The sequence below is a fragment of the Medicago truncatula genome, chromosome 1 (genome assembly GCF_003473485.1).
Source record: "Medicago truncatula cultivar Jemalong A17 chromosome 1, MtrunA17r5.0-ANR, whole genome shotgun sequence".
In the NCBI taxonomy this organism is placed as follows: Eukaryota; Viridiplantae; Streptophyta; class Magnoliopsida; order Fabales; family Fabaceae; genus Medicago; species Medicago truncatula.
In genome coordinates, this window is record NC_053042.1 from 1,418,322 (window position 1) to 1,438,976 (window position 20,655).

The 20,655-nt window shown below is 32.0% G+C and overlaps 1 protein-coding gene and 1 long non-coding RNA gene across 2 annotated transcripts; both read left to right on the forward strand.

Annotated features, from left to right (window-relative positions):
- The first annotated feature begins 5,277 nt into the window (after window positions 1-5,277).
- On the forward strand, window positions 5,278-6,230 carry LOC120578261 (uncharacterized). Its single transcript, XR_005644213.1, has 3 exons — window positions 5,278-5,345; window positions 5,438-5,556; window positions 6,060-6,230. It is a non-coding gene; the product is annotated as an uncharacterized lncRNA (long non-coding RNA).
- Window positions 6,231-8,861: 2,631 nt separating this feature from the next.
- On the forward strand, window positions 8,862-11,858 carry LOC11432831 (exocyst complex component EXO70I). Its single transcript, XM_003588605.4, has one exon. The coding sequence runs from the start codon at window positions 9,366-9,368 to the stop codon at window positions 11,421-11,423; it is 2,058 nt and encodes a 685-aa protein (XP_003588653.2). The 5' UTR covers window positions 8,862-9,365; the 3' UTR covers window positions 11,424-11,858.
- Window positions 11,859-20,655: the final 8,797 nt, after the last annotated feature.

Below are 20,655 nucleotides of genomic sequence, written 5' to 3' on the forward strand. Positions count from 1 at the left end.
TACAATTGGCCTAAATGAATTTTCTGATAGAACCATCGAAGAATTTTGTGATTGTTCAAAAGTACCACCTATGGATGATTTCCTAATAACTTTAAAACAATGGAAAGAAAACCGTCGTCAAAACAGATCGCAATCTCTCATCCATGGCCGAAGGTTTTCAACCCAATTGATTCTTGATAGACGTTCCTAAAAGTAAAAGAACTTAATAAACTCTTGCATTTTTTTGCTATAATTCATTTTCTTAGTTTTTGGTAGAATCCTTTATTATGTAATTTTAGTTTGGTAGTATACATCAGGTGTTTCTTTTATTAATTAATAAATAATGTTGTTTAATTAATTTGTGTGTGAGTTTAGGATGTTTTGCTATTTCATCTATCTATCAAAAATAAATGTTGGAAGGTGCAATAACATCCTCTTTAATTTCCACTAATTTTGGTTCTATATCTTTTTATTTCCTAACAAACAATTGATATACTCTCAATCTCTCCAACAAACTCTTCTTTTTGCCACTTTATCTCTTCCATAACAAACTTTATTTATAGAGTTTGTTAAAATGACAAAATCTTTGATAAAAAGTTAACAAACTATTTTTTTAAGGAGAAAACTTACTACAATTCCTTAGTGCTTTTCGTATGGTTCTTAACTAAAAATACATATTTTTTGGATATAATAAACTTTGAGAAAATTATGAATTTGAGGAAATCATGGTATCTTTAGTTAAGAACCATACGAAAAGCACCTAAGGAATTGTACCTAAATTTTCTCATTTTTCTAAATATTTGTTATCTTTTTCAGATAACAAACAATTTGTTTGTTGGTCTCGTTTTCTTCAACAATTTATTTATTTATTTATTTTTGAAAACCTTTTATCTCTCTAACAAAACAATTATAATCTTAATATTGTACCCATATTTTTTAATAATTGTAAATAAAAATTTGAATTTCCTCAATTTCTTTAATTAAAATTGGTTTCAACCAATACTAAATTCACACTATATGACATAGATTTGAATGTTGAAATAAAAAAAAAAACAAAAACTTTGTTTAAATATAACTAAATTTTGTTTTTCAAATAGATAACATTAATTAGTGACAAATTGTACCCTTTAAACTACCAAAATCCGTAGTCAAATGACACTTACAAAAAAACAGAGGGAGTAGTATTCGGTGGACACTTTTGATTCGTCTTACGTTGATGCAACATGTGTATCTTAATGGTACATGCATGATAATAGTATAATATTATTTCTCAAAATTAGTGGCTTCTCAACATTCTATTCATGTGTAATTAATTTTCTAGATTACATTTGAAAAATGGTGGGTAATTTACCCACCAACCAATCATGATGAGCAATTTATTGGTAGGGTCAAGATAGTTTATGGATACCACCTAAAAAGGTGAATGTTTATTGGTTGAGGTAAATTACCCACCATTTTTCCATGGGTACCCTAGTTGTCACCATCTTTGATAATATATATGTGTGTATAAATTGATGGGTCATCATGAAAATTAGCGGCAAGTTAGTTAAGGATATTTTTTGACCAATGGAAAAGTCATAAAAAAAAAAAAAGGATTCTTCCCTTTATATACTACATAAACATCCTATTTAAAGTCTGACTTTTGAACAATGACTCAGGTCATCACAATAATAATTCTTAAGTAGTTTAATTTTGATCCACTCTCTAAACTCATTAAAATTTTGAACCATGGTTCACACAAGTTTTGCATCAATAATAAATCAATTTCACTTCTTAAAACTTAATGAACTTGTCCACATGAAATCTCAAAGAAAACATCATATAGGTCTAGGATATATATTTACCATGTTGTAAACAACATAGAGTATACGCACTATATTTTGCATAATGAAAAGATTTGGGAGACATCCACATCAAATAATTCCTTGGGCAGCCAACATCAACAATTTTTTTAATGTTTCTTGGCACCAAAAGAGTATTAATATATTGACTAGACAGCATCAAATATAAACAGAAAAAAAAAACTCTTTAGCACATTATTCATGTTGTACTATCTTATTATTTTTTAAATTTTCAATTATAATTGTATGATTTGTATCTTTAGGATAGAATATTTGATATTGTATCAAAATAAGAATAAGATTGAGATGGCACTAATGAACTGGTATAGTTGCACTAAGAAATGAAGGGAACAAGGGAATAGTAATAGAAACAAAGGTAGTTAGCAAGCATCCTAAGCCTTTAAATTTTATGTGATGTTTCTAAGGAAACCCTACTATAATATTAATAATAAAAAAAGAGCAAACTACACTTCATATAACAATTGAATCTGATGATAGTAATAATTCCTTTAAAGAAATAGAAAAATGTGATTCTCACTTAGCTTCAGCACCAAGAAAATCTAATATGTAGTGTTTTTAAAAAAAAAATATTAATTCTAGAATATCAATTATACACTAATGGGATGTTTTTAGATGAAAAAATTTGTCAAAATATCCCAGTCAATTGTTTCAGAGTTAATAGCAGTTTTACCACATGCAACAAGGGTTTAACATGTTGGAATGAGTCTTGTTGATGTCACCACTCTCAGGCATTACATATTGATTTATTTTCAGGCTGAAAAATTCGAATATTATAAGCGTCTGAAAATGTTAATATATTAAGTTGACAAGGAATACCATGCAATACCGTGAAGAAATAATCTCCCTAATTCCTAGAAAAACCAAGAAGAATTTGTAGTAAGTCAGGAAGAATCTAATGGCAGAATGAAAGTGTCATAAAGAGTGAAAGCTAAACGTCATATATAAAATCCAACAAAGTTGCATATCAATGTGGTAAGAATTGCCTCAACAATTAATACTGGAAAAGATGAACTATCAAGTAAGAGAAAAAGAAGGGCAAATTGAAGTAAAAAGGGAGCCTATGCCATATACAATGCAATCTACATTATATAGTTATTCTAATACAGCTGACTTCTCTATGTTCAAATTTACGAACAGTTTATCAAAGTGTCTATCTTCTGTAGAGTTATCACAAAATGAAGATGAAGAAGTACTAGAGGTTGAATTGAAATAATATAAATATTGGTACACGTTGAATTGAAATTTAAAAAATAAAAGTAAATATGCATTTAGAGAGACCAAATGCAATACCTTTACCAAAACCAAACTCAAAGGGTGCAACTGAGAAGGGGCAGCCTTCAGATGATTCAACACCTTTATCTCAAAACTCACTACAAGAAAAACTGCAAATTGCGACACTTCATCTGCGACCCTTAACTTATAACTGCCTCAAAATGCACATTTGGAGCAACTGTCGCAGCTTTTCTTTGTTAAATGAATTAAAAGGCGCGTTGCAATTTCATTTACGCTCTCTATCCAAAATTTCATTTCCCCGCTTTCTTACTTTCCCCCAAAACCCCCCAAATCTCAAACTCAAACTTCACAAACTCACCCACCACACTCCATCCTCACTCGTTCCTCTTCCTCGTTATGCCTTCACACACACTCGCTCTCACACTCCCAACCTAACCTACACACTCTTGATTCAGATTCTTCTCACTCCCAAACCCTAACCTGCGATAATCTCTGAATCAGTCCAATCGGTGAATCACCTTTGGTTTTATTACTCTGAAAGGTTAGTGAACCACCTTTGCTAAATTGATTTTATTGCTGCTAATTTGTGATTTAAAATTTTATGGATTTTGATTTGGGTTTTTTGATTTATGTGGTCCTTCACCTTTGCTTTAAATTTGATTTGATGCCAAGTTTTTTATTCGGAAAAGTTTTTGATTCAGAAAATTGTGTTCATTGGTTTGAATAATTTTGTTTGTATAACTTCACTCGTTTGGTACATCGAAGAAACATAAGAGAGAGAAAGAGAGTATTTGAGTGAGTATAAGCTCTAATAATTGTATTATCGTTGTTCATCTTGTGGTTTATTTGTTGGTTGATCCATTTTTAAGTTTAGTTTAGAGTAAGCATGACTCATGGCGTTTGATGTAAAACTTTGAAAGAGCTAGAAATTTTAGAAAAAGTAGTTTTTAGAGAAAAAGCTTACTTGAGACTCTTTTTTGATTAAGCACAGTGTGGTGTAGATACCCCTATTGTCGATAGTCTAAGAAGTATGATTTTAGATGGTTGGGAATTAATGAAATGTGAGTTTTATTTCATTTGTATTTCTAGAAAGTCGAAATGACAGTGTTCGACTTATCAATTTGACCATTTTAATTAGTTGTGATAAAACTTGTAGACAATATCGGTTCATTTGAGAATTGAAACTAATAACAACACAGTCTGATGGCGCATTTCTGTTTATGTTTTTGGGACTGTTCTGGAGCATCAGAGTTTCTTCTTCTGCCTGTGTTGTTTTTTTGGGGTTGAATGGTGTTTTGATGACAGTAATTTGTATGGACTGGTTGAATTGTAGTGCAAAAGTTAGTTAGTAGTTGTTGCTTCTGTTGCAAGAAGCATTTTGTGAAGGAAAAACATCTAAGCAAAGTGTAGTCTTTCCATTTGCATAGTGCATATCTGCCACTTGTAAAATCTTGAATTCACCATTTTGATCAAACCTGAGCTTCAGATTCTCTTGTTGTTTTGCAGCCAAGGCACACGTAGTAGGAAATGACCAAAACCATGACACCATAACCACCAAAATCATGAAATTCAGACCCATTTTTCTCTTATTGCCATCACTGTTTTGGAAATTGAAGTCGCTAACACTAATCAAAATCTAAACTTGTTGAAATGGGGTTTGTGGACTAACAAAGATATGTTACAAATTGAGGAACCAGTCTAGTTTTTTTCCTCCTCTGTCGTTAATGGAATTCATGGCTTTTCAACCATCATTTTTCTTGATTCATTTCAGACCCCATCCCGGAAACCCAAAAGTGGTTGGTCATGGTAAAGTGGGTTGCGACCTTAAGGGTCCGTTGTCATGGTAAAGTGGGTTGTGACCTCAAGGGTCTGTTTGCGAGTTGGTTTTTGGAGGGATATGCCAATATTTGGATATATTTTTGCGAGTTGGACCTTAAGTGAACTTTGCCAACATTGTCAGGGATATTAATCCTAGACTTGCAACCCTGGGCCGAGGTTTATCTTAGAGTTATTTGAGTTGATTCCTGAATAAATCATAAAAACAAAAAACAAAAAAATCCCCCTACTCGAAAGATATTAGTATGGTGATGCATCTTGTTTTAAGAGGACATGGTTGCAACGATTGCAATTTGCACAAACTTCAATACCTTAGCCACTTAAATCCTTTATATTGTTGTGTATTAACAAATGTAATCGTATTCCAGGGCTGCTTGCTGAAGGTTCTGACTCAGTAGCCGAAGGCGAAGGCACTGTACTTGCAAGCATAAGTAGGTAAGTCAATTTCTTCATTTCATTTTCTGGATACTTTTGTTGCTAGGTTCTAACACAATTTTTCTACTTCTGACTTTTGAGTACTCTGCTAGTCATGTAAGGGCAGCAGTTGCAACATTAGGAGGTAAACATGGTGCTGCTGGAAGATCTGATAAACGGCGACATCTCTATGCAGGATTTACTGTCTGGTTGTCACATATTGAAGCATCAGGTGATTTTAGCTTATATGTTATTTGGCTGTTTTTACAAGATATGTCTTCAGTTTCAGACCAATAGTCCAACCTTGTTTTGAACCTTGAAAACAAGATATGAGTCACTTGACCCTTGACTCGAAGAAATTTTATCATTACAAAGATTGTGTGTTGGATAGGAGATTCAGGAGGCGAAGAGTGTGGAATCCATGATTGAACCAACCTTTGTTGGAAATTTTTCAAAACGGTGCGGGTGGGTGGGAGATGAGAAGTGAGAAAACTAAACAAGGGGAAGAAAACTTATTTGAACTTATCTTTTGACATAAACACTTGTGAGAGGGTTTGAGAGAGCTTATGAAAATGACTTATAACTTACATGAAAACAGATTTACTTTATTTTAACTTTTGTTATATAAATAGCTTATATATAACACTTGTATCATAAGAGCTTAGTTATGTTGTTAAAAATTGATTTTGATATCATGAAATACAGATGAAGTGATTTTGATAGCATGAAATACAGATGAAGATTCAGCAAGGGAGGAGACACACAGAAACATCAAAGATCGCATAACTGCATATACCAATGCAGATGTGGTTGTGAAATTATAGGGATGGGATCCTGCTTATGCTAAAAGTGTGGCACAGGGATGTTTGAGTGCCCTAAAACAGTTAATCCTATCAAACAAGAAACTTTCAGGTAGTTGTGCTGATTTATTTTTAAATCCCTTGATGTCACATTAGACTCCAATCCATTTCACTGTTTGAGTAGTAATTTTTTTTATTTAAATAAGTCCCCTTAAAACATCAAACTTCTGGCCTGATAACTTGGACAGTTGCTTTTCATTTCGTTAAGAGTATGTTTGTATGTTGTTGCTTTGTGAAATTGAGTATATGATTTGGATAATAGAGACTCATAGTTTCACGATCATTTAGCATCTGAAATATGTGTGTTTTCCTATTTGTTGAATGTAGCCAGACGTGTACTTTTGTATAACTGCTATGACTGGCTCATTTTTGTTATAGTCTGTATTTGCTGATGCTATATTCTGTTAGTATAGATTCTTTCATGCTTGCTTTCATGTATACATAATTCTGATTATAGACCAAAACATTAGACAAGATTTGTCTTCTTCTTCATAAGTGAAAGAACAGTTGAAATTGATATGGAATATGATACAAATTTTGGATATGAAATCATATGAAACTATCATTACTGAATGTTGTGTTTTTACTTTTATCTTGACAACTCTGGTGCTTTTTTTGAGCAATACAAGTACTCGAACATTGTGCCATTTATTGATATATTTGACAACTCTGGTGTTTTTTTTTTTTTTTTTCAGTTTCAATATTGTGTTTCAATTTACTAATCATTGTCTTATTTATTTTTCTTCTTGTTTTCAGCCAACAAATTTAGAAACAAGAGATGGTAGACATTCATAGGAGTCTAGCTACCGCCTCGAGGATCATTAAAGCAACACCACCAGGGAATATTTAGATAGTTTATGGACTTCTAATTTTGCTACAGTTGTTTTGAATGTTCAGTCACTAGTGTTTCGGTTTTTTGAATGTTTAAACTTGGTGCTATATCTTTGGTTTTAGTTAAGTTGATGTATAGATCAAACTTCTTACTCTTGAATTATATATATTTTTGCATTTCAAGTCTTTAGTAATATATTTATTTGAGATTGTACTCAAATTCTATAGATCTCTTTAATATAAGAAGCAATTGCATGTATTCAAACTTCTTAATTTTGATTAACAAGCAATTGTCAATTTTTTTAAATATTGCACATCTTTAATTATTTTAAGTCAATATAAAAATTATTCCAACTTCACATTAATCAAAAGCTAAAAAAAATTAACGTTCCTCCAACTCCTTTAATCAAAATTAACTTTTCTTTTGATTCACACCGTGTCACTTATCTTCCACTCTTTCTTCCTTTTGAACATTAATGAAATCTTTTTTTTCTCTATCAAATTTGTTCTTAAATTTTGCACTTGAATTTTTTAACAATTACTACCCATCTTATTCATAGAATTTTAACTATTCATGAAACTATTAGTATAGGTAACAAAATTTTGTTTAAATTTTAAGATAACAAGAAAGTTAACATATTAAATTTATTGGAAAAAGAAAGTGTGCGAAAAAAATAGGAATATATTGGTGGATTAAAATGAGGGTATGATAGAAAGAAAATGTGAAAAAATACACTTCACTAATTTGATGTGAATATTCTAAAACGACACTTAAAAAGGAACAGACGAAGTATTATATACACATAATTTTTGTCATCCTTAATTATATGTCTAACTTTCTTTTGGCACACCTTGTGCTAGAAGAGTTGTTTTTGGTGGTTAATATAATTCCATTTTTGATTGTTCAAAAAAAAAATTATGTCTAACTCAGACTACGTCTGAAAAAAAAAATTATATGTCTAACTCAGTTATGGTGCATAAGGAAATCCTTTTGCACCCTGCTTAAATCCATAAATGATTTTGGAGTACAACTCACAGAAACTATTTCCACAGCAAAATGATTTTGGCATAATTGTGTTGGGATTTATGCAGGGCTAGAAACTATTAAGTACATCTAATGATTTTTGAGTACAACTCACAAAAACCATTTCTGAATTTATGCATGGTGCATAAGGATTTCCTTATGCACCATAACCGCAACCATATTTATTATGCAAACCTTTTTTTAAAAAAATTTTGCAAGTCTCTCCTACTGTAAGTGACTTAAGAAGGTTGCCTATGGGAGACAGCGCCACAAGTTGGTCCCAAAACATTCTTTAAAGATTTTAAACAATAAGTTTGTTTTTTTTTTTGAAAGAAACGATAATTTTTTTATAAAAGTTTGTGTAATCAATATCGATGTTTATTAACAAGATTTTTTTTTTAGGAAGAAGCTTTATTTTATTCTTTTGCAAATTCTAATCCTAATAAAATTACAAAATACTTCCTCCGTCCCAAATTGTATGTCGCTTTGGAAAAAAAATTTGTCTCAAATTATATGTCGTTTTACAAAACCAATGAAATATTAATGTTACTTTTCCTATTATATCCTTAACTATTAATTACTTCCTCTTCTTTCAATTATTTCATTTATCTTTTCCATACTATTTATTAAGGATAATTTTGTAAAACAACTCATAATTTCTCTTCCCTACACAATATTAATTACATTTCTTAATACTGTGAAATGGCCAAAACGTCATACAATTTGAAAAAAGACATCGAGAAAAGTTGATAAAAAAGATGCCCAAAAAACCAATGTGATTTGAGAAAAGACATCGAGAAAAGTAGAAGCATAAACAAATTGAAAGAACGTTCAAAGTAAAGAGAGAGAGAGAAGAATAATTAAACTATGATAGATATTCAGAAAAAGTAGAACCATTCTCTCCCTTCTGTCATGCACTTTGCATCACCCCAAAAACACAAACTCTCTCTCTCTCTCTCTACACATTAGGGTTTCTCTCTCATCACTACACAGATTCAGATTCTCATCTACTCCATTCATTCTCCATTCACCATTATCTCAACTCGGTGAGTTAACTCACCCTTCTCTCTCTCTCTTTCCTATTTTAACTCAAAACCCTTTTCTTCTTTTTTTGATTTGATAGCCCAAGTACAAATTTCTTATCTATTTTATCAGTGGTAAGTTAAAAATTCAATTTTTTTAATACCCTTTTCTTGGTTGATCACAAAAACCACATTTTCGATGATTCCAATGAAAAATAGCCCAAATAAGGAAAATTAGAAAGACAAAAAACCCATCTCAAATAAGTTAACAATTGTTGTTATTTGTTTATTTTGAGTGTTTTTAATGGCTGATTCTAGTTCTGGTTGTTCTGGTTCTGGTTCTGTTAGTTTGAAAAGTGATAGTAGAATTGAGAATTTGATTTTAGCTAGTAAATCATTGAAACTTAGTTTAGACAAATCAAAGAGTGTTGGATTAGCATTAGAGAAAGCAGGGCCAAGGTTAGATGAAATTAGGGTAAGGTTGCCTTGGCTTGAATCCGCGGTGAGGCCGATTCGGGCTGAAAAGGATGCTCTTGTGGCGGTTGGAGGCCATATTAATAGGGCTGTTGGTCCTGCGGCTGCTGTTTTGAAGGTTTTCGATGCGGTTCATGGACTTGAGAAGTCGTTGTTGTCGGATCCGCGGATTGATCTGCCGGGTTATTTGTCGGTTTTGAAGCGTCTTGAGGAGGCATTGAGGTTTTTGGGAGATAATTGTGGGTTGGCTATTCAGTGGTTGGATGATATAGTTGAGTATTTAGAAGATAATTCGGTTGCAGATCAGGTTTATCTTAAGAATTTGAAGAAGGAGTTGGAGAGTCTTAAGGGATCGCAGAATGGTGATTTGGATGGTGGCTTGTTAGATGCTGCTTTGGATAAATTAGAGAATGAGTTTAGGTTGCTTTTAACGGAAAACAGTGTGCCGCTTCCTATGTTGTCGGATTCTCTTGGTGATCAGGCTTGCATTGCGCCTTCACCTTTGCCTGTTTCTGTTGTTCACAAATTGCAGGCTATTCTTGGTAGGTTGAGAGCTAATGATAGACTTGACAAGTGTGTGTCGATTTACGTCGAAGTTAGAAGTTCTAATGTGAGGGCGAGTTTGCAGGCGCTGAATTTGGATTACCTTGAGATCTCAGTTTCTGAGTTCAATGATGTGCAGAGCATAGAGGTGTATATAGCTCAGTGGGGAAAGCATTTGGAGTTTGCAGTGAAACATTTGTTTGAGGCTGAGTATAAGCTTTGTAACGATGTGTTTGAGAGGCTTGGACGTGATGTGTGGATGGGTTGCTTCTCAAAGATAGCTGCACAAGCCGGTATACTTGCATTTCTTCAGTTCGGTAAGACTGTTACGGAGAGTAAGAAAGATCCCATTAAGCTTTTGAAGTTGTTGGATATTTTTGCGTCGTTGAACAAATTGAGACTGGATTTCAACCGTCTTTTTGGGGGAGATGCGTGCGTTGAAATCCAAAATTTGACAAGGGAACTTATCAAGAGTGTGATTGATGGGGCTGCAGAAATTTTCTGGGAACTTCTGGTTCAGGTAGAGTTACAGAGGCCGAACCCTCCTCCTCCAGATGGAAGTGTCCCAAGATTGGTGAGCTTTATAACTGATTACTGCAATAAACTCTTGGGGGACGACTATAAGCCTATACTGACCCAAGTCCTGATCATTCACCGAAGTTGGAAACGTCAAAGCTTTCAGGAGAGGCTCCTCGTTAATGAGATTTTGAACATATTGAAAGCCGTGGAATTAAATTTGGAGACGTGGATCAAGGCTTATGATGATCCTATGTTGTCCAACTTTTTTGCAATGAACAATCACTGGCATCTTTTCAAACATTTGAAAGGGACAAAGCTTGGGGATCTTTTAGGTGATTCTTGGTTAAAGGAACACGAGCAGTATAAGGACTATTACTCCACAATATTCTTGCGTGATAGCTGGGGAAAGCTCCCTGGACATTTGAGTAGGGAAGGGCTGATTCTTTTCTCGGGAGGGCGTGCCACTGCTCGTGATCTGGTCAAGAAAAGATTGAAAAAATTCAACGAGGTTTTTGATGAGATGTTTTCCAAGCAGTCAGGTTGGATCATGGTAGAACGAGATCTGAGAGAGAAGACGTGTCAGCTTATAGTGCAGGCTGTGGTGCCTGTTTACCGGAGTTACATGCAGAATTATGGTCCCTTGGTTGAGCAAGATAACAGCTCCAATAAATATGCAAAATACACAGTACAGAAGCTGGAAGAAATGCTTTTGTGTCTTTACCGGCCGAAGCCTGCAAGACATGGAAGCATGAAAATTCCGCAGCTTAGTGGAAAGTATGGCAATGGAATGCCCGATCTTCGTCGTACGGCTTCAGCAGTTGTGTAGTTTCCGAATCCTATATTTATAAATGTCAAACAGCAACGATAATCGATTCCCCTCATCAGATGGATGGCTACTGTATATAATTTTTCATTGGAGCTTTGCGGTGCATGAGATAGGTTTTGCTTAGATTCTAAGGAGGAAGTTTCTGAGTAGTTCTATTCAAATATCTGATGTATTTCCATGAAAATGAAGTTTTGTATCCCCCTCTAACAGGGGTTTATGTAAAAGATGTGCAATCTCTAAGTGTACCATAGGTTATGATCCTTGGTCAATAAGTATGGACCTTCCAATGAGGTCCTTTGGTCATACTCCTTGCTAAGGTAATTAATTATTTTTTTCCATTTTCATCATTAATTATTCAGTTTGTAGCAGGATCGTTGTAATATGCAGAATTAATGTACAATTTTTTAGTATACATGAATTTAGTTTATAAGCTTAGATTAACAAAATGTTCAGTCATCAGTATCGTAGGGGGAAACCCTTCTGAATTGCTTGTTTCACATAATTTTCTAAGGGTGTCTTTCGCAAAATAAGAGTGTGTGGACTTATGGTGGAAAATACTCCAACGTATGTCCTCCCTATAGCATCAAGTTGTTGCCTCTTCAATTTGATTTTGATGCATTGAAACTAATAACTTGTAAACAAAAAGCCTCTTCAATTTGATTTTGATGCATTGAAACTAATAACTTGTAAACAAAAATGCATTAAGATGTGTTTTTTCTGATAAAAAAAAACTGATGGGAGAGGCTCATAGGAATATGTTGCTTTGATGATCGTTGCTTCCTTGATTACTTGTTGACTTTGTTTTGTTATTCTCTCCAAAACTCTAGAGATCATTATCATTTATGATAAAAAAAAAGCCGCACGGCTCAATCACCAATCGATCTCATGAGCCAAACGATGCAGATTGTAGACTGTAGAACTTGGTTTCAAAAAGCCTTATACGAAGTTTGGTTATGGACGTCTAGGTTTTACATTTCTACAACCAAAACTTCTATACCAAGTTAGCTTTATGAAAGGGCAAGTTCTACAGACCGCTTGAAAATCGTACAAAATTCCAACAATGATTTGACATTGGCCTCCAAAAATATAAGTTCACGATCCTTGTTGGAACGTCTGATATAGTGACTAGATCCGTCAGTTTTGTAAAAACAAATATGGTTGCCTCAAATCATATTTGTTTTCCATCCATTTTGTTAAACTGATATCAATTTGGTCACTGTAGTTGTGAGGACAAAGAGGTCCATGTGCTTTTATTTCTAGAAGGCAGTATCAAGCTTTGTAGGTATTTTAATTAAATAATGTTCAGGTACGTGGACCACCATACAACTTGCCTTGCAAAAGTTACAAATGTCGGTTACTGTTACATATTTGTAATGGAATATTCATCCCTTTCAGTTGCATCATTGCACGTTCACTTTTACTCTATATGGTTGTTTTACCTGTACTTTCTTCAACCCTTTTAGTAGTTTGTGTTGTTTCTAATTTGTGCTATTGACTTGTACAAGAATTGTGCCATTGAATCCTTGTTCAATTTGTCATCACCTTTTCACCATGGCATTTGATTATTATTGATTACTTCTTTTCAATGTGTATATTGCACTCATTTTTACCTTTTCCCCCCCTTTCCAATAAGCACTGTATCCCTTCTATTTACCATCTTTATGACTATTTTTTGTGGTACAACCCTTCATTATTAACAATATTATTTTCATCAACATAATATCCATTAATTATACTCTGGTCCACATTAATTACACCTTGACCCATCAATATCTCAAATGTGTAAAGCATCAATGCTTATTTTTGATCAATTTTGACCATGTATCTATAAGCTCTCATCTGCACTATCTGCGATGGTGGGTACGTAACGTAGCTCCAACAGTTGTTCATAGCATGTCTTTAAATCCATATAGTTGGTAGTTGACTAAGTTCACCATTTGAGTGTGCCAACAAGACAATGTGTCACAAGGACGGGAACATGCTCAAGCAACTATCCAAGGCAGGACTCCATAATTTTGAGGCAATTTTGTGGAATCAATGAGTTCTTAAAGATTGGAAAATATTATCGAACACAAAGTTTGATATCAACACCATGTGTATACACGATTTCTGAGTTTTATGTTGATTTTTCTCTCTTCGATTCTGACACCACACGCATTTGAATTGTTGTCCAACTTTTTTGTGTCTATGTAACACATTCTTAAATATTTTTACATCGTTGAAGAAAGAAAGAAAGAAAGAAATTGCTTCTAAGTGATGTGACATTTTGGTCCCATGAAAATTCATGTTTGGATTGATAGTAAATTTAGTGAAATAACAATGACGTTGTTGGTTCTTCAAAGTTACGGTCAATTCAAACATGCACGAAGTTCTCCATTGTAGATTGCATTATTGGAGGTGCTCTCAGTTTTTGTGTTTATAAGTTTAGCAACTCCTTTAAACTTTCCTATAAAAGATGACCTTATGCATTAAGCTTAAACTGGTATAGAAAAAATTGTAACCACACCATTCTTGTTTGTTGTCTCAAGTCATGTATTCTTACAACCTCGTGCACATGCTTTTACCTTATAACTTTTGGTGTCCTTTTGATGGGTGCAATGCACTAAAAACATTAACAATCAAAAGCTCAATATTCCAATACATTTTCCATTGCAACCTTTTGGAACACCCTGCCAAAGTTGATAAGTTAAAGTTGTCTTTTGCTAATTTATGTACAGTTAACCTAGATGATGCTGGAATCCCACAAATTATTCCCTTTTTATTCCAAAAGTTCAATACTTTCGTATTGCTACCATAGTATTATGCAATGGTACGTAGCACAGCGATGGATGAGTTAATAATCTGCAACTAAATTCATATCACATTGCATAGAAACTTTTCAAACAAATGCATACCTATAAAGCCAATACAAAATTAACCAAATATTATCAATATTATCAATGTAGAAACAAAAAACCTCAGAGTCCTCCATCCAAGTCAGTTCATATATAAATTGTACTCGAAGAGTGATGAGACCCTCTTTAGCTATAATTGCACTATTATGTAGCAAAAATTACACAACATTAAGCATGTAAAGCATGGTAAAAACTAGAAAATTATTGAATGCAAATTGGTTATAACTCTTGGTGGTATTTTGGGGAAACTCTTAACAATCCTCAAACATCACAATTGTGAAACATAAACAAAGATGAACGGAATGCTGAGCTTTCTTCCTCAATTCTTCAATCTTCTTCTTCTTCTTTTCTTCAATTTTTCCATTATCATATTCAGATGAGAGGCATGCTTTTCATCAGACCTAACCATTGTTATTTTTTGAGGCAACTATCCAAGGCAGCACTCCATAATTTTGAGGCAATTTTGTATAATCTGAGTTCTTAAAGATTGAAATTATTATTGGACACAAAATTTGATATCAACATCATATTTATATATGATTTTTGAGCTTTATAGTAATTTTTCTCTTTCTTCGATTCTGACATCACACACATTCGAATTATTGTCCAATATTTTGTGTCTAAGTAAGACATTCTTAAATATTTTTACATTATTGAAGAAAGAAAGAGAGAGAAAGAAGGAAATTGCTTCTAAGTGATATGACAATTTATCCCCATGTAGGGATGACAATGGGTACCATTTGGGTAGGTACTATAGTGTCCATCTCCATACATACGTTTATGAAAAATCCTCATATCCGTGCACATATCCTCGTGGGCAACAAACTCGGTGCCCATCTCGGTATCTTATGGGCACCGAAGCTCTCGTACTTGCGCCTATTACCCCACTTTAACAACAAAAAGACAATAATTATAAATAGCAAAAATGATCACAACTTAATTAAAGTATGGTCTAAAATCTCTTAAATCAACTTATAAATATTACATATCGTAGTATTTAGTCAAATAAAAAGGATCAAAAATATAAAAAAAACAAGTGCATATTACAATAAATATCAAAGACTTCGGATTAATTAACTAATTTTTGAATTACATAAAAATATAGTTATAATATATATAATGTGCAGCGTGGGACGGGCTAGGCACTAGAGTGTAGTACTTACGCTCATACCCATTCAAATTTGCGGGTAATTGTCCAAGACCAGACCTAGACCAAACAATGTGGGCATTTACCCTTTTATCATGGGTATTTTTTGTGGATTTTCCACTGACCTTAGGTCCAATTGTCATCTCTGCCTCCATGAAATGTATGTTTGGATTGATAGTAAATATAGTGAAATAACAATGACATTATATTTTTGTTGAAGTTGCAAAATCACAATAACATACCTTGGTTTTTCAAAGTTACGGTCAATTCAATCATGCACAAAGTTCTCATTGCATTATTGGATTGCAGGTGATCTTTAAAGTTTTTGTGATTATAAGTTTAGCAACTCCTTTAAACTTTCCTATAAAGGATACCTTATACATTAAGCTTAAGGTGGCATTTCACATGGAAAAGGTTAATCCTTTCCCACCATGGGAAAGTTGGATTCAATGATTAGATTAAGTGAAGAACATATTCTTAACATGCTCTTTCAATACTAGATTTTTCTTCACACTATCTTTCAACAATTTTAAAATTCTAAAAATTAATTTTTAGAAATTAAAAAAATATAAAAAAATTCAGATAATTTTTTTTTAAAATTCTGTAATTCATTTATTGAATATTAGAATTTTTTTTTTGAAAAAAAAAAATTCAGAATTTTCCAGAATTTTATTTCAAATTATTTTCAAAAACCTTATTTTCCAGAATTTTATTTTCTTAGAAAAATAAAAAACTTTAATTTCAATTTTTTTTTTTAGGATTTATATTTGATTTTTCAGAATATCTTATTTTATTATGAAATTAAAAAATATATTCTTTTTAAAAAAATAAAAACTTATCTTAGTTTCCAAAATTTTATTTTTATTGAAATAATTATTTTTTTTTGCAAAAAAAAAAAAATTTTAACATTCATTAAATGAATTACAGAATTAAAAAAAATATATATGAATTTTTTTATATTTTTTTAATTTCTGAAAATTAATTTTTAAAATTGTTAGAAAATAGTGTGAAGAAAAATCTAGTGTTGAGAGAACATGTTAAGAATATGTTCTTCACTTAATCTAATCATTGAATCAACTTTCCCATGGTGGGAAAGGATTAACCTTTCCTATGTGAACACACACCTAAGCTTAAACTGGTATAGAAAAAATTGTAGCCAAGCCATTATTGCTTGTTGTCTCAAGTCATGTATTCTTACAACTTTGTGCACATGTTTTTGCGTTATACCTTTTGGGGTCCTTTTGATGGGTGCACTTGAAACTTTATCAATGCACTAAAAGCATTTACAATCAAAAACTCAATATTCCAATACATTTTCCACTGCAACCTTTTATAACACCCTGCCAAAGTTGATATAAGTTAAAGTTGTCGTTTGCTAATTTATGTGCACTTAACCTAGATGACCTAAGTGATGCTGGAATCCCACAAATTATTCCCTTTTTATTCCAAAAGTTCAATACTTTCATATTGCTACCATTATCGTGTAGGTAATGTAGATGGAAATAATATGTGTAATAGGGCATAATCACACAACCTATGAGGATGGAGCACATAATTTACCTACTTTTGACATTTTTAAGTTATTCAAGCAAAAAGTAAAATTAAAGTGTTTATTTTTTTTTTTAAAATGATTAAGAGCTTCTTTAAAAAAACATTCTGAAAAGAATAACTACTTCCCGAAAAAAAATGTTTCCAAACATTCAAATGAGAACTTATTTGATTAAGTAATTAGGTGAGACCTATAAACTTTGAACAATGTTTATTCTACTCAGGATCAGATAAACTGATTTATTTATTAATATTTTTTTATCAAACATTGATTTTGTTCCAAAAGGTTGGTAAAGCCATGCCTTTTAAAGAAAGAAAATGTAAAGTCTTAACCTAATTCAACACATTTTCACATCAAATAATGGACAAAATGGTTAAGCTATTAAGTATTAACATAGTAAATCAATAGAGAAACCCTCCATTTATCAATTTGTAACTCTAAAAGAAATTTTTTTATATTGTATGAATCATGAAAGTTTGTACATATGCTGGAAGATAGCTATTAGTCAACGTCAAATCCTTGTCTGGGTTATTTTCCTCACCGTAAGAATTAAGGTCTTTACCCTAGTAAAGATTTTAAGGTATCCTTAGTTTATGCCTTCTTTACTTCCTAAAAGACCAATCACCAAGTTGACAGCAACGCAAAATTTTTTAAATTGAGTTGGACTCCGATAATATCTAACACGCATTACTTTCTTGAGAAAGAGTCGCTTTATCAACTCTCCCAACACTAAATTAATAATCCATTTTGAGTTATCCGTCAATTTCTCCTCCGCTTAAATTGAGATGAATTGTATTATTGATCAAGTTTGCGCATTTGGTGGTATTGCTTCATATTTTGGACAAATGGACTTTTTCCTAACAATCACGTTTTACAAATTATCAACATATAATTATTCTTCTAGCATAGTGGTTTAGGAGGATTGAATTTGCGATCTTGCATGCCTCAAAAAGAAGAAAGAAAGAAAAATGGAATATGTGATGGAAAAAAAAAATTGTATAAAAGATACATAAAAATTGAAAGGAGTGAAAATAGATGTTTTCTTTTTGAGCTTGTAACTTTAGTTTTTATAGAAACTCGTATTAGGAGATCCTTTGACTTGAAAAAAGTGAATTTAATTGCAACCCACGAGCCTATTTTAATTTAGGTGCTATAAACTAGAGGCTATTATATATGTTGAATTTATAGGAGTAGTTGCATCTATAAACTTGCACGCAAGAGCAAATTCAAGACGCAAACGTGTTTGTTTAAGTGTGCAAAATCGAGTTTTCGCATACTTGTTCTCAAAATGGAAATATTCTTCAAATGTACTCCATGGTTATGCAATAGACATGGAATAAGATTATATTATTAAATGAAAAAGTTACCAAACAAACAAAAAAGCATATGAACCGCATTAACATAACAATATTTTTCTAAATTTTTTTATATACTTTTTTAGATTTGTATTGAATTATAGAATTTATTATTTTCTATTTACTAAATTACATAATTCTGTAAAGAATCACAAAGATGGAGAAACTAATACTTTTCGTGATAGGGAATGAAGAGTGGGGGAGTACTTCTCTCCTCCACCTTGCTCATTGAAAACTATATTTTCTTTATAAGAAGAAAACATTTGGCAAAGGAGAGAGTGCTATTTGCAATTTATGTACATAGGTAAACATCATGGGTGCAGATCCAGATATTTGGTGTATATGTGGCTAAAATATCAAAGAAAAAATAATGTAAACTATGGTAAAAATAAAAAATAACATTATTTGACACAATATAATTATGATGAATATCTTCTTCTATCCATTTGATGAAAATGAGTTAAAATAACATCAATGTCAATAATAATGCAAATTTGAATCTACCAAAAAAAATAATGCAAATTTGAAACTTTAGAAGTTGAAATCAATATAAATAATTCTATCAAAAACTAAAGTTACGTACAAAGCAATTTGACGGAATTTTTAGAGTGATCAAAACATAAAGATTACATGTTCATGATCAAAACATAAAGATAACATGGTCATGATTGATGAACTTGTGTTTTACATAACACCATTATACATAACAACACCAATAAATTCACACATTCATCCTCAAGTAACCAAACCAAACCAAACAAATATCATTGACATTCATTCACGCGCAAAACAACAATGTTTAATTTTCACCCCTAACAAAATAAAATACAATTCAGCGCCCTAAGTACTACCCCTTTTGCAGTTTTGGCCCCTCAGGTCAATTTTGACCAAGTCAATGCTGACGTGGACGCCACGTGTGTAATTTTTTTAAATATTTTATTTTATTTTTTTTAATTAAAAAATAAAAAATACACACATGGCACCCACATCAGCGTTGACTTCGTCAAAACTGGCATGGGGGCCAAAACTGCAAAAAAAGACAGTGGGGCTGGATTGTATTTTATTTTATTAGGAGGTCAAAATCGCAATTTCCTGATACTTAGAGGGCCAAAAATACTATTAAGCCTAAAAAAATTGAAGAGTCAAATATATATAGGGTTTTGCTAGAAGACACATTTTATGAAGGTGTCTTTTAGCAAATTATTCTATGAACATTTGGTAAAAGACACCGACTAATTTTTGTGAAGGTGTCTTTTAGCAAAGTTATAACTAAAAAGTGGAAATCACACTTTGAGATGTGAGTTGTTAAAAAACACCTTCATGAATGACTTCTATCAAAACCCATATATATATATATATATATATATATATATATATATATATATATATAAAGAGTAAAGTTGATAACTTTATTATTTTAAGGTTGTTAAAAATATAATGTACTTTAAATACATTATATTTTTTTAAGAGTCAAATAGCACATGTATCATAATTCTTTCTTTTCTCCTTTCATATCTTACCGTCTCGGTCTCTCTCTTCTATATCACCTTAGTCATCAATCACCATCATCTCTTTGCTGGATTATGCATTACAACATCGGAGCTGAATATTATTATTTTTTATTAAAAAAAATCCACTGCGGGGATACACGAATCCGTCAGAGACGGGAATGCATTTATATTTCTCATCTTCACCGTGTACGCGTAGGGTAACAAATAAGTATATGAGAGTAGTGTATATGAAAGTGGAGGGTAAAACGCGTCCCCACCTTACCCCATTGTCATGTCTAGGCTCAACAAATGCATATAAGTATTTAGAAATCACGATGAATTAGGTCCTTTTTAATTTTCAAGATGATTTAATTATATTATTTTTTCATTGTACAAGATTTATTTAATTTAATTAATAATTTATATACAACATCGATTCAATATCTTATAATTTCTATTTATCATAATGATAAATAAATCAATTTTGATAAAGATGATATAATAAAATATCTTTTATCTCTGTATCTTTTTATATTTATTTAATTCAATATATATTTCTTTTTTTTTTTGTCTAAAAAATATTATTTAATTTGAATAAATAATCACTTTCATCTCTGACTCTGCACCTTGTTGTCACAAAGGTCCATGACTTATGACTAAATATAAAGTAGTTTCTGAATATGCACTTATGTTATCACTTTAGTCCCTGACGTTAAATAATTTTGTTAACTGATGATGTTGTTTTATGCCGACAAAGAGGTGTCACATGGACTAAAGTGAAAGTAGAAAATTATCAC